The 15,224-nt window shown below is 45.5% G+C and overlaps 1 protein-coding gene across 3 annotated transcripts in view; it reads right to left on the reverse strand.

Annotated features, from left to right (window-relative positions):
* The window catches only part of CCT5 (chaperonin containing TCP1 subunit 5), a 135,600-nt gene that overhangs the window by 113,633 nt on the left and 6,743 nt on the right, over positions 1 to 15,224 (reverse strand). For all 3 annotated transcript variants that reach the window (XM_078687618.1, XM_078687620.1, XM_078687619.1), the window contains exons 3-4: positions 7,882 to 7,942; positions 7,636 to 7,800 (exon numbers count right to left, since the gene is read on the reverse strand). In XM_078687618.1, the coding sequence (XP_078543744.1) occupies positions 7,636 to 7,800; positions 7,882 to 7,942 (226 nt within the window). The remainder of the gene's footprint in view (positions 1 to 7,635; positions 7,801 to 7,881; positions 7,943 to 15,224) is intronic.

A 15,224-nucleotide genomic window follows, 5' to 3' on the forward strand; every position in this document is an offset into this window, starting at 1 on the left:
CCTTTTTCACAGCCAAGGAAATACAGATTGAAGTCCCTGGTTAAACATGCGTTCTCATTTTTCCAAATTGCTTGCCATAATAGCGTTGGTCAGCCTCAATATACAGGATGTCCAGATCTCTGTGACGAAGGTTAAAGAGATAGGTACAATAAAGACTTTCTCCAGAACTTATTCTCCTCTGTCTGAATGTTACAGTTCTAAATACCCCACACTTTTGCATCATACATAGCTGTGGGAAGCAATTGGTTTTATACATCTGCAGTAATGGCAGAAGGGCACCACCCCTTGATTGTGGTAAGATGACTAAACTGCTGATAGATTTTGATAGCTTTAGCCTGCTGTGTGCAGTTTGTGGGGCCCACGAACCAGAACCAGTAAAAGTTAGTCCCAGGTAAGAAAAGGTACTGGTGTGTGTCAAAACATTACCTACAAAAAGAGAGGGCAAACTAGGTTTCTTAGGTCCGCAGGCCATAATGAAGGATTTTTTCAAAATTAGTTTGCAAGTATAAAGTGGCCATAACCAACAAAACCATGCACTAGCTGTTGTAGGGCTCTGGGTGCGCGCCACTAAAACAGTGTCATCCGCATATAAAAGTAACAGTAAACAAGGGCTGTTTATTATTGGAACGTCTGGGGTAGTGAGCTTTAAAAAGGGAATAGATTATTAATGTATACATTAAATAAAAGGGGTGCAAGCACACACCCTTGTCTCACTCCACGGGAAATATCTACTGCCGACGAAACCTCACCCTCTGCAGGGATTCTAATTTTAGCCTTCATATTTATATGCAAGTAAGCAAAGAAGTGCACCAATGTTTCATTAAAGCCCCTGAGCCAGAAGAATGGACCAGAGCTTTTAATGTTTTTTGCAATTAAATGCTTGAGACCGATCCATAAAGACTAAATATATAAGTGACTGTCATACAATTGTATATTTCCCAACAATCAAAGACTAGTTTAAACATTGTTCATTGGTTCCAACTCTGAACCTAAAACCATATTGGCAATGATATAAAAAAAAAATAACCTTAATCTCTGCCCACTCTAATTCGATTATATAAAACCCTCCCAAGGATCTGAACAGTAGGGTCGATTAGGGATATTGGTCTGTAACTATTAGGCTGTGTATGAGCTCCCTTTTTAAAAATCAGCACAATAATGGAGGTGGACTTTGTATTGGTTAGTGGAAAGTGGGTCACCTGTTAAAAACGTTCAATAAGAGCAGTTTGTTTTTTCTATGGAGTTTAAGGATCTCTTACTTTTGAAGTGTTCATCTGCTGCTTCTTTCGTTGCTGATAATTTTCATCCTACTCCTGCCCTCTGTTGTGTCAAACCCACCACCCTCCCCCAAAGCTCTCCCTTTCCACGTTTTTACTCCCCTGGTCTCCATTGTGTCAAAATGCTCCCCCCACTGTTGCCGTTGCCGCTCTCTTTATGAATGTTAGGTCACTAAAAGCCATGCGTGCTTTGATGGGTCTCAAATGTTGATAGGGATGGAATGGCGAGTGCTGAACTGATTTGTTGGCTCGTTTCTAGACTTGGGTGCCTAGTTATGTATAGCCTTAGTGCTAGCGTCGCTCCTTGTGTCCCTGGGTATATGACCCCCTTCAGAGCAACGTGCACCCAGGAGTGGGTTTGGCGGAAAAGAAGGAGTAGTTTGTCCTGTAACTCCAGTTCTGTAGTGGGGGATCTCGGTGTATAGTCATAATCTAGTGAATAGTCCCGCTCATGAGCGTGGACCCCGGAGCAATCAAAAATAATCTCTTACGCGGTCTAAAAATGCAGTCCTGCAAGACACTTGAGAGAATTTAAAGAATGATAATGCAGCCTATATCCACCGGCTACACTGACCAGTACTTCAACTAGACATTCCACCAAAACCACAAACAGCACAGCCTGCCAAGTTTTCTTCATAGAGAAAAACTTCCCCTTTACCAACAAAGCCTCTGGAATGATAGAGAGGAAGGGACGGACAGACAAGCCCCATAGGCTGCTATTATGTGGCTCAAAAAGGGATACCGTGCCTTTAAGAAAACCTCCCAGAACTTTCCTGGCATCCCAGAATGCTCAGCAGGTCCCATTTACTTTCTTTTTTTCGGCTCCTGCTAGCAGGACCCTGGAGCATTGAGCCCTCCCTTTTTTCGGTTTATTGTATGAATTTTGCACTTTTAAAGCGTGTGTGTGTTTACACTGGACGTGTTTTGGTGCCCTCTTCCTTTTCTAGTATTCTGAGCATTCCTTTTCTGTCAAAAATGCCAGCATTGTTTGATAAATGCCCGGAGTGCTCCAGGAAGAAGGCCAAGTCGGACCCACACCCTGTGTGTATCCTGTGCCTCCCTTCTACTCATTTCCCTGAGAAGTGTGAGATTTGCCAGACCTTCTCCACCAGGACCCTGAGAGACTGAAAGAAGATCAGGCTCCAAGGACTGGAGGAAAGACGACTGCAGCGTCAAGGTGGGTCTGGGCATGCTGGATCTGCTTCCTCTGCCCATGCTGAGGCCTCTGGGGGGCTCCCCAGCCTCAAGAAGGCCAAAAAGTCGATGACGTTGATGGCATAGACCACGGCGTCGAGAGGCATGGCGGCGATCTGCTCCTTGTCTCCCCAGGGCTCTGGGTCGAGGCGACGTCGACGATCGTCGTCGAGGGGACTGACGAGACCCCCGTCGTGGTCGCCGCCGAAGACGGACATAAAAAGCAATAAGCAATTACTCTACAATTAAAGTTAATCGAGAGAAACCATTCGCTTTAATATCTCGTCCAAGTAATTAGATAGGGTCCAAACTCTAGCCAATCAGGCGACAGCACCCTCTAGAACCCTCTCTACAGAGGCTCCAGTCGCTCAGATTTTCAAGTAGCATAAACGTACAATAAGAAAACAGGGAGCCTCTATGGGGAGGTGGGTGGGTCGCATGTGAATCTATTAAAGATACCAATACTGGAGAACCAGAGTTTACAGGTAAGAAACGTATTTTCTTCTCGAGTATTGGTGTATCTTTCATAGATTTACATGCTTAAATCAGAGTAGATTGCAGTTATCACAGACATAGGTATGAATTTTTCATACAGAAAGAATATCGTAAACAGAGTACGAAAGGACACTGTATGTTACCCAGTGTATAACATACTTATGAACCATATATATCACATACAGTGTCCTTTCGTAGCAATCTTAAAACTCAAAGGAGGTGGGAATAATAGAAACTCATGTTAAATAAAGAGATTGCGTGGCACCGCCTGTCCCACCGCTTTATCAGCATTACTAGCAGCTTCCAGACAGTAATGCTTGGTAAAAGTGTGCCTGCTGGACCAAGTTGCTGCTCTGCTGATTTGTTGAATAGGCACATTGGCAAAGAGAGCTGTAGACAATGAGACTGCTCTCGTAGAATGTGCTTTCACAGTTGAATGCAGAGGCTTGCCGATGGCAAAATTGGATCGCACAGGAAATCAGACATGCTATAGTTTGTTTAGTCACTGAATACCCTTTTCTTATCTTTCCATAGGCCACAAAAAGCTGATCAGCCTTATGGATATAGGCTGTTTGTTGTAAGTAAAATTTTATACATCTCAACATCTAGAATATGTAAGGCCTTTTCCGCTGGTGAGAGGGAAGGAAGTCTTTAAAATGACTGGTTCGTTTAAGTGAAAATCAGATGGAACCTTAGGAATAAGGGCAGGGCTCCCCATCTTCAAGATGGCCGGAGCCCGGGGTCATGCTTCACCTCTCCTCCCCCACCGGAGGGGTGGGGTAGGCACAGGCTGGCACCCCCCTCTTCCTGACGTAGTCTTTTCCGGCAATCTTCCCGTGGGGGGGTGGGGGGGTAAGGGGTCAGGACTGGTGGGGCCAGTTGCTGGATACAGCACATGGTCTGGAGAAGCTCACAGAAGAGGCAGGCCTTTGAAGCTTCCTCCTGCCCATCCTGGGGGAGGAGACCTAGCCCCTCACCCAGGATGTGCATTGTTGCAGGCCCAGGAGAGCAGGGGGCTCTCCACCCAGGCAGCCTCTCAGACCAGACGTGGATTGTGGTTAGGTTTCGGGGGCATCTCTAAGATACCCTCTGTGGTGCATTTTTCATTAAATCCCACACTGGCATCAGTGTGGATTTAATGTGCCGAGAAGTTTGATACCAAACTTGTCAGTCTTCAGTTTAGCCATTATGGTGTTGTGGAGTTCATAATGTCGACCTCCCAGCACCATATACTCTTAATGGCATCACTGCACTTACAGTGCCCCGGAATGGCTCTGGGTTCTGTAGGGGCACAGGGCTCTGGCATAGGTCATCCAGCTAGAGAGTGTCGGATGTATGCCGGGGCAGTGGGTTCGTGGTCACAGGGATGTGTGCCATGTTGACTCTTTGTTTAGTTCTGTACTTAGGCACTCAGCCTGCAAAGGCAGTGTGTGGTGGGTGCCAGGGTACAGGGCCCCTAAGGGTGGCACAATAAGTGCTGCAGTCCTTAGGGGTCTTCTTTGGTCACCATGCCCTGGGTGCCTAGGGTACCATTTACTAGGGGCTGACAGGTGGCCAGAGATGCCACTTGGGTTTTAGTTTCAACACAGTTTTAGGGAAGGAACACAGGCCCAGGGTACCTGGTTGGCAGAAGACCAGGGCACACTCAGTCAAAGCACATCAGCAGTCAGAAAAAAGTGGGGGCATACCAATGCAAGAAAGATGGTACTCACACACTCTCCTCATCAGATAAAGGATTGTCCTTTGTCTTGAGCTTCTGTAGCCACAGAAGACAACGTTCTACTGTCTCTCAAGGTTTTTTGAGAAAATGTTATTCAGATTTTGCAATCTCTTACCCGATGGTCTGGGTGAAGGCAGTAGATTCATTTCTTGTGGGGATCATCTGAGTGAAGTCTTAATTTCCCACAAGACTCACAATGCCTGAAGAGATCTTTTAGAAGAGACATGATCAAGAAATCAGAAGATGAAGTATAAGTACTAAGCAGAGACTCCTTTCACACAACGTGCAGTAGAACATTTGAGAGCATGGAGGCTCTGTGGAGAGGGTTATAGAGAGTGCTGTTGCCAGACTGGCTGGAGTTTGGACCACATCCAATGACTAGGATGAGTTACTTTAGTGAATGGTTTCGCTCTATTAACTTTAATGTTAGAGTAATTACTTATTGCTTTTTATGTACCGTGGGACTCCCACTTCGACGACGGTCAATGATTCAAGCATGCATATACATGAAAGATACCCCAAAACTGGAAAATCATTCCTACAGTCCGTAAGCCTACTGGCCATTTCATTATTAAACGGGGAGAATAATGTGGGTGCGAGTACGCACCCCTGGCGCACCCCATGCTGTATTGGTATCCTGTTAGTTTGCCATTTTTCCTAATCGAACCGGAGCGTAATTATCTTCATGCAATCTTGCCATCAGAGTTACCAAATTAATTGGGGCACCTAGATCAAACATAATTCTCCATAACAATCTGTGGGGCACAAGATCGAACGCAGCCCTCTGGTCAACAAATGCTACTATAGTTTTTGTTTCTCACGTGAGTAAAAGTAAATCTGAAAGCTTGGTCGCATATGCTAGTCTTGGATCGGAAGCCTGCTTGGTAGGAAGACAAAAATCGCATTACTGTGTATCCAGGCTTGAAGTTTGTCCAAGACTTGCCTCGCAAATACATTTTGCAAATTATCAATCAGGCTGATCGGTCTATAATTGGAAGGGATAGAAGCATATCGGAATACTGTAATTATCTCAGCTTCCCTCCTGGGTATTGGAATATTCCCACCAACCGATACACAGTTCGCAAAGATCTATGCAAGGAGCCCATATCATAGGTTCAGATTTATATATATCACCTGGTATCTGCTCAGGTCCAGTGGCTTTTCCTCCTTAAAGTCTATTAATTGCAGATATAGTGTCATCCAGACTGAAGACCAGCGCAGTGCTAGTCGTATTCATAAGAGACAGGGTGTCTGGAGCATCAGGGTTGGCACTTGTGGTCACTGCACAGCTAATATCCTCGTCCTTGGCATATAGCGACATCCAGCTGAATATGCCAGCTTAGAGTCATCGCACTTTCCAAGCTTCCTTGCGCAATAATGTGCCAAAATAAACTATCATCGCTGCACTTCGCTGCAAGTAATAAAACTTGCCACTTTTTATCAGCAAAATCACGTTTGGCAATGGCAAGCATAGCCTTATATTTGCGACGTTCAAGGGCTATTCCAGGAACAATATACTCAATGCCTGCTAACTTAAGAGTCCTCTTTGCTGATTTACACACAGAGTTGGGCCATTTGTTGTTCACTCTGCCATTAGGCTTCTAGCCAGTCGCATGTTTAGAGAAAACCACTTGTATGGCCTCATAAAATTCCCTGTGGATTGATGGTAAGGATATTGCCCCTAAAGAGTGTACACTATCCTGACCAGACAAGATATGCACAAATAGCTCATAAATCCTAGTGGGCAAATTCCTATTAGAGAGCACTTTGGGCCAGATGACTCCTCTGCGGTTATTAGCTACAAGAGGCTCTTGTTCCATTAAGGTACGGCTTGGTGGTTTTCTATCCAGAGCGGCACCCTCCAAATTTAAGAGCAAGGGATTATGATCACTATCAAACTTCTGGGCGATCATCATGCCCATAACTAGGGAGATGTTTTCTTCAACTGCATACAGACGGGCTGCTCCAAGTTGCCCCTCTGTGACTTCTACGCAGTTCAATGCTGGAGGCCCTAAAGAGAGCCAATAGTTTGTGCTTAGGTTTTTGAAGTGAATCTTCTTATCTAGTGCCATAAGAAACCGAAGATGTGCAGGCTCCACAAAAAACAGGTAAAATAAGGACATGCAAATTTCAGCAAAAATCAGGCAATGAAGGGAAAAGTGTGTGATGTTGCAGCCGCTGCAAAAAAAACGATTCAATAAATATATGCAGGGTCACTGGAATGCTTCACATTCTTGGCCCGACAGCATTCACATATTCAGGGACATTTGGCAGAATCATATGAAGAGGCAAATCTTGAGAATGGCAGCAAATGCATTTTTGGGTAAAAGCAGAAGCTGCAAGCACATCTTTCAGCAGGCAATTACTCAATTCTGACTTGAGAGATGGAAATCTGCATGCAGAAGGTGTTCTCTCTTGAATAGTCCTGGTGCCAATTATATGCTCTTTAAATAATAGTTTACACCATACAAACAGCTACATTTTACTAATGAAGTCAACGAGTTTCTCTTGACATCGCAGCCATATTCTAGCAAAAATCTATACGTTTGTGAACAATTTGTCTCATCTATTTTTCATTGAAAATCTTTCAAACCGTTTGTATCTGGATTTTAAAAGTAGCTAACAGTTATAAAAGGCCAGAATTGCAAGAAAACGGCACAGGGTGGGACACAAATTACATTTCATTTTCCATGCCATTTGAATAATGCCAACACTGCTGCATGATTCTGTTCTGTATTGCAGCCCAAATGCAAGAGCCCCAGCTGTATGCCGCGCAAGATTTTGTCTAGTGTATGACAAATGACACCCTTTTGGCTTACCGTCAAAAATAGTTATGTTAAAAACCATTGAAAACACAGTTGAACAATTTCAAGGTAATCAATCTAATGTTTGAAGACAGAAAGAAAAGGAGAGGTTTCCATCGAAGAGCCACAGTTCCTTAACGCTTACCCACTACTCCAGTGGTTCCATCTCCAATCTCATCATCCTGGGACTTTGACAGCTCCACCATTAATTTAGCAATTTGGTGATCTACATCCATCATACTTAAAATGGTGGCACCATCATTTGTTACAGTCACCTCGCCATCTTGATTCACCATCATTTTATCGAGCCCTGTGGAAAGCAATCCAAATCAGTAAATGAAAGAAGGAAGTTATGTTGTGCATGCCCACAAATGGGTACGTATATACTCACCATTGGGTCCAAGAGAAGTTCGAAGAGTATTTGCAACTGCTTTTGCTGCCATTATGTGAGACTGAAAAAAAGGGTTCATTTGTAAGCCAGTCAGTCAAACAGTTTATTTCGTATTATTTCAACGCATAAAAAGTACAAATATAAAAGCCAAGTTGAAAACCATTGCAGCAATAAAAGATTTAAGAGACGTTACACCATGTAAGATAAAGCCATAATTTCATAACTTCATCAATGTTGGATAAAACAATCCATTAAAAGGAAACAGTTATAAAGGCAGACGTCTTCTACTAGCCACTGCCCTTAGGTGGGATGCGGGGATTGACATATAGGGACCTGAAAGCGGTTAGATAAAGTGCAGGGTAATATTGAGCAAAGTTCTACTTCAGTAGCACGGGAACAAAGCTTTCCTTTGGGACCCATAGAGTGCAAAAGAGTAGGATATGAAACATTGATTGGGATGCTCTCCCGTTGCACAGGCATGGGGGTAGATAATTCCCAGTGTACATGTTCGCTGGGAAACCAAACATTAATGGAATGTAGTTCATCCTAAATCAAATTAGGATGTATCTATGCTGTGGGTTCCATACACATGAGAGATAAGAATATAATAGAGCTTTAGCCATGGGAAGAAGGATATATATGCAATTATTATTGATTTGTGTCTCTCCCATCTGTCATTTGCCATTTTTCCAAGATCTTTTTTAGCTTTACCTTTGAAAACATGTTACTCTGCAGGGGGAACTTTTATAGATGTTGGAGATCTAACTCAGTAAAGGTGTTTTAACATAGTTTAACATGGGATCCTATAGGCAGAATTCAGTTCTGAGCAGTTCCTTAGGATCGCCTGGTTCAGTTGTAAGCATTGTCTTGACCAAACAAAAAACCATAACAGGGGAGTCAATCTAATCACATCCTCGAGATAAGGTAAAGCTGGTTCTGAATGCGTTAGGCAATTTGCACAAGACCGGGGAAGTGAAAGCAGTTTTTGTATTACAAAAAACATTCTCTACAATTTGGAGCAGAGCTGGGCCTACCGTTTCCCAGATCGTTGCCCCATAAGTGGCACTTGCCAGCATTTTCTGTGAAAAAATTGTAGCATTTCTGAAAAGGGCTTCGAGCCACGTTTTTTAGAGAGGTTATCCAAAGACCTAATCCCATTTTCCAAAGGGGCCTTTCTGTTTAGTCACATCTTTTTCCAGGATAACTTTCCATCAACTGTTACTCACAGATAGGTGTATAAACCAACCACCACCAGTTTCCGATCCTCTACGTGAAAATTAAAAGGTTTCTTAGTGCAAGGACCTGAAATTAAAATATAGGATTTCGGGACATTAACACTTAGGTCTAGGCTAGCCATACAACAGAGTAGTCCTGAATTCGTTTCTGTAGTGCAATCAGGATTCTAGGAAGGAGCACTGTGTCACCCACATTTAAGAGGATGGGTAAGGGAGATTATTCTTTATAAGGAATGTCCTTCGTGGAGTTGCCTCTAGCCCATTAGTGTACAGAGAGAACAGAAGTGTGGACAGAACGGTCTTACCCCATCTCGATATTAAAGGCCCTTGTTCGCTCTCCACTTCTACCATACCGGACAGATGCTGTTGCTTCTGTGTACAGCTCTCTAATTAATGCAATGATGGAGGTCCACTCCCCTTTCTACCATTATTGCCCTTAGTTTACAGTGTGATACACAAACAAAAGCGGATAATAAATCCACGAAAGCCATAAATAACCGGCCATCCTTCGCTAGTCATTGTTAGTCTTCAGGTTCATGAACTGATTTAGTTGAACTCATTAACCTAAACTCAACCAATTTTGCAGTGCAAGCACACCTCCAGATATCAAGTGTTTTATATAAGCTCAAAAGTCATTCATTCTATGGGGGGGGGGGGGGTGTCTTATTACATCCATACCCCTTCCCCTCACATTACACATTGATGGGGAGTCTGGAATATGTAGTACAGCACTGCCCTTTTGAGAACCATGCTATTCTTGACAGTGATGGTATATGAAAACCATGCTGCTGGTGAGCTTTTACATAGTGAAAATCTATGAATTATAAATATGTATAGAAAGACAATTCCAATCAAATAGTAGTGAAGCAAAGAACAACCACATGACAGTGATATTATACATAAATTCTCTTACTGTGAGATCAAAAACACATGGCATGATAAACAATGTATTCAGGAACAAGAGGGGTGGGTTGCTCTGCTAGTCAAACTTAAGCAATGTGTACTCAACTAAGACAGTCAATGTGGTTATAGTGCCCACAGAAACAGAGATGTAAAGTAAGTCTTATTCAAATACAGAGAGGCTACAAGACAGTGCTCGCAAAAGGAATTGAAGAAGCCGTGGTGGAAAAGGTTCAAAGCAGTAATGACCTCCTGTCTCACTTAGAGTCCACAGTGCATCAAGTTATGTTAGGGCCTGATAACTCACTATTACCTTTACCTCTAATTTAAATTATGGCAGCTACTTACTCCTTCCCATCCCACATCTTGCTATTTTGTTTACTCTCTTCCCTGCCTCACCAAACCGATGCTGAAGAAAGACTACCGACAATGCACTCTCGTTCCTTACATCTACCATGCTCCCTGAACTACATCTTGCTTGGCGCACCACAGAACAATTTGAAGAATCCTTAAGGTGGCATAAAGTACCATACAAGATACCATCAAAACACCAACCCCTTCCATGATTTCTAGAGTAGGACGCGGCAAACTAAAAGAGTTACCTCTTTGGTAATCCCAACCCATTTAAATAAGTCACTTAATGGAACTTCAATCAATCAGGGTTTTGTTGAGCGCGACTACTCACCCGGATGGGTCTCAAGGCGCATGGGGTGGGGGGTGCAGGTCCTGGTCCATCAAGGAGGAGGTCTGTCGAAGAGCCAGGTTTTGAGGTTTCTAGTGAAGATGGGGAGCAGTGTGGTCTGTGAGGTGAAGTGGAAGGCGTTCCAGGCTCTAGCTGCGAGGAAGGAGAAGGAACGGCCTCCCGATCTGATCCTTCTGCTGCGGGGGACCACAGCGTAGGAGAGCTGGGCTGATCGTAGGGTCCTTTGGGGTGCGTGAAATTTGAGTCGGCTGTTCAGGTATGCTGGTCCGGTGTCGTGTAGGGCCTTGTGTGCGTGGGTGAGCATCTTGAAGGTGATTCTAGTCTTGACGGGGAGCCAGTGGAGTGTGCGCTGGTGCTGGGAGATGTGGCATTGTTTTGGTAGTGTGATGACCAGTTTTGCGGCAGCATTCTGGGTGTTTTGTAGCTTGAGGGTGAGGTTTTAGTTTATTTCGGCGTAGAGTGCTCTGCAGTTGTCAAGTCTGCTGGTGACCAGGGCGTGAGTGACGGTCTTTCTGTGTTTGAGGGGGATCCATTTGATGGTCTTACGTAGGAGTCGGAGGATGTGGAAGCAAGAAGACGAGACGGAGTTTATCTGGCGGTACCTTTTGAGCTCAGAGTGCAGGACGATTCCCAGGTTACGTGCGTGGTCCGTGGGGGTCGGCGGCTTCCAAAGGGCGGGGGGCAACCAGGTGTCGCTCCACGCGTCTGGGCCCATGATGAGTACTTCTGTTTTATTGGGGTTAAGTTGTTAGCAGCCGTCTTTCATCCACTTAGCGACAGCTTCCATGCCTTCTTGAAAGTTGCCTGGTGGTGTTGGGTTTGCGGGATAGGGAGAGGATGAGTTGGGTGTCGTCTGCGTATGACACAATGTGGAGTCCGTAGGTTCTGACAATGGGGGCAAGTGGAGCCATGTAAACGTTGAAGAGCATCGGGCTGAGCCGTGGGAGACTACACAGCTGGTAGGTGTAGGGTCCGAGAGGAAGGGGTGGGGAAACCTGGCCCGCTGTGTTCTGCCGGAGAGGAAAGAGAGGATCCAGTCGAAGGCCTTGTCCTGGATTCCTGCGTCGTGGAGTTTGCGCATTAGGGTGCGGTGAGACAGTGTTGAGCGCCGCTGAGATGTCGAGGAGGATGTGGGCTACTGTTTCTCTTTTGTCCAGTAGGGTGCGCTGTCGTCTGTTGCGGCAAGGAAGGCGGTTTCCGTGCTGTAGTTTTTTTCTGAGTGTCTCATCTGGAAAACATTTAATGAAGGCAATTTTAAGGCGGCAGCAGAAATCACCAGGATGGGGGGGGGGGGGGGGGGGGGAGGACCACAACAGGATTGGTGTAGGAAACAGGATTATTTTATACAAGTAGTTGTATCAGCGCTATAATATAGTTAAATAAAACAGTGACCATACCATTCAAGTGTGCATTGAACGTGTAAGTGACGGTGTCCTCGGGCCGGTGATTTTTTACCCAAACAACTCGGCCATTCACTTGCAAAGCACAGTTTTTTCTGGAGCCAGCTTCACTAATCCAGGTACGTGGCTTTTGCCCCACTTCATGCACACCTGCATCACGGCCCTCCTCAGCCTTAATGCAACTGACCAGCATTACCTCCTCCCACACAGATCTCCATAACCAGGATCTCGTGGACTCCCGTAATGATTCTTGCCCCGTGAATTCTCACGCCGGACCACTGTGCTTCTAATAAGATAAACCTTGCCTCCCCTGGCACCTCGTTGCACTCAGTTTCTCCAGGTCACTCTGGACCTTGCTCCCCCTTCTCTGTCCCCCATCAGAACCATTTTGCCTCTCCTGCCTGGAGTGCCTCCTCGTGTTGGACCATCTAACGCCACCCCCCTGGCCTCCACGCGTGCAGCATCCTGGTAACTAATTTTACCTGTGTTTTTCTGCCCTCTCAATCACGGGATCTCCGCTCGCCCATCCCTTACCCTTTCCAGGTGTCCCTAAACAGCACTCCTCCCCAATCAAGTGACCTTTGTCCCGATGAGGACCTGAAATTGATCAGGTTGAAACGCCGTACACTACTCAGCTCAGAACTCTGGCGCTTGTGTGGTCAAATTAATTTACTCAATTAACCTATATTGACCTTGTATATATTTCATCATTGACCACGTTTAATTTTTCTATCGCGCCGTTCACACTGTTTTTCCACCCTTGTGTCACTGAGCCTCCCACTGTCACTTGCACATTCAGTGCACACTTGTATGGTATGGTCACCGTTTTATTTAACTATATTGTAGAGCTGATATAACTACTTATATAAAATAATCCTGTTCCTTACACCAATCCTGTTGTGGTCTCCCTTTGCTCCCCCCCTCTTTTGTGATTTCTGCTATCACCATAGAATTGCCTTCACTAAATGTTTTCCAGATGAGACACTGTTTTGATATAAACTGCGCCGGGTCTCATTTGGGTTAACAGGTTTACTCCTGTATTTCTTTGCCGTGGTTTTTTTCTGAAGCCGGATTGGGAGGAGTCGAGGATGTTGTGCTCTTCAATGAAGGTGACGAGTTGGCTGTTGATGGCTTTCTCGATGACTTTGGCTGGGAACGGGAGCAGGAAGGATGGGTCTGTAGTTCTTCAAATAAGGAAATTAGGGCCACGTATGACACTAACCTCACGGGCCATCACTGGTTGTGGAAACTCTACCCATGGAAAAGAAGCCCACAGTCATCTTGTCGTATGAAGAACAATATCATGACCATCATATGTCAGTAGATTTTCGGCCTACATGCAGCCTCTGGTAGCATATAAAATCCTCGAACACGCGACTGTGGCCAAGCTTTAGGAGAATATAGTGTTCTAACAAGCAAGATGAACTCCATGACAAATCTGTGACAGATGGCCATTGTATTGCAAACAAATAGCTGCACTCCAGGTCTCCAAGCCATAAGCAGCTTTTGGCACCAATTTTTTTTGGGGGAAGTTTTATTTAGCGCAAATTTGACCCGAAGGTGTCAGAGAGCTTCACATGAGCGCCAGTTGCCTTACAGACTGACACATTAATTTTAAGATTCAGCTGCACAATGACGTGGGCCTATTGTGCAAATGCCCACGTTGGGTTATTGTTCAAATTTCTAGACGGTTTTAGTGTCATCTACATAGTTGAACTAATAAGGCCTCGGGGCAAAATAAATGTGGCAGGAGGGTCAATAGCAGACCCTTGAAGGACAGAGGAGGGCACAGGGAGGAGGGGTAAAGGGGAAAGATGTGATTTGGGCATGCTCTGAAATAAGTGTAGTACTGAGAAAGAGGCCTTGTCTTATATGCCATGCTTCAAAAGATGCTGGAGGAGAGCTGGTTGATGCAAGCCAGTATAAAACGTTAGTGTGCTAAACTCTTTACTGAAATCTGTTGGAACCTTTAGGTCTTAATTTGGAGTCCTGGCAAGGCCATGTCAACATTTCATTCTTCAGAGGTCTAGAAATGTAAAGTATCATTAATGTGTCACTATATTGGGTCATCTTTTAACCTTTGGGCACTCACCGTGGTACCTTGGTACCTTGTTCCCTGACTTCTTGCAGCCAGCTCACCGCCACAACCCCCACCAGTCTTCCTCCCGCCGCCACCATTACATCGCGGCCACAGTGCAGAGGGGGACCACACTTCCCAGCATCCCTAGCGGCGGGAGCAAACACCGGAAGACTTGCGCCTGGAGGCGTACTTAATCAAGGCCAGTCCCGGGGAGCGGCGGTCATCTTTTAACCTTTGGGCACTCACCGTGGTACCTTGTTCCCCGACTTCTTGCAGCCAGCTCACCGCCCGTCTCCCTCCCGCCGCCACAGCCACCATTACATCGCGGCCGCAGTGCAGAGGGGGACCACACTTCCCAGCTTCCCTAGCGGCGGAACCAAACACCGGAAGACTTGCGCCTGGAGGCGTACTTAATCAAGGCCAGTCCCCGCATCGCGGGATCACGCGCGGGTCGCCCCGGGAGAAGCCCGTTACATGGGCGGGACCGTCTGTGGCTGTCCGGGGCAGGCTGGGCTAGGCCACCCCCTTAACTTTGGCTGAAATTTACCTGTGCTATTGGGAAGTAAGGTGCAAGACATTTTTATGATACTGAGGTCAGCCTTTCCATTCCAGTGACTATATTTGTGTCAAGCCCTACGTAAATTGTATATTACCATTTGCTGGCAATTTATATTGTTATGGCTAAATCAATTTCAAAAGGGTGCCTTGGGGGTGGGGGAGTGGGGACCCTGGATGCGTTTTTAAAAAGGGCAAAATCTGTTGTGGCTAAGGAAATTGAAATCTTTGAAAGACGGCTATCTTCTGATTCATCTTCCCAAATTCCCTTACCAATAGCTACTGACGAGTTGTCTACCGGCACTGCTCCCCTGGTTCCCCCGAGTGGTCCCCAGGTAGTTAATGGTTCAGTCCAGGTGGTTAATGGCTCAGTCCAGGATGTAAGCTTGTCAATTTCCATGTCCTCCGATTCTTCCTTAATATCTAGCCTACCGCCCTCTCCTCCAGCTACATGCACTAGGCAGCTACAT

This window comes from Lissotriton helveticus, chromosome 4_1 (assembly GCF_964261635.1).
Source record: "Lissotriton helveticus chromosome 4_1, aLisHel1.1, whole genome shotgun sequence".
Lineage (NCBI taxonomy): Eukaryota > Metazoa > Chordata > Amphibia > Caudata > Salamandridae > Lissotriton > Lissotriton helveticus.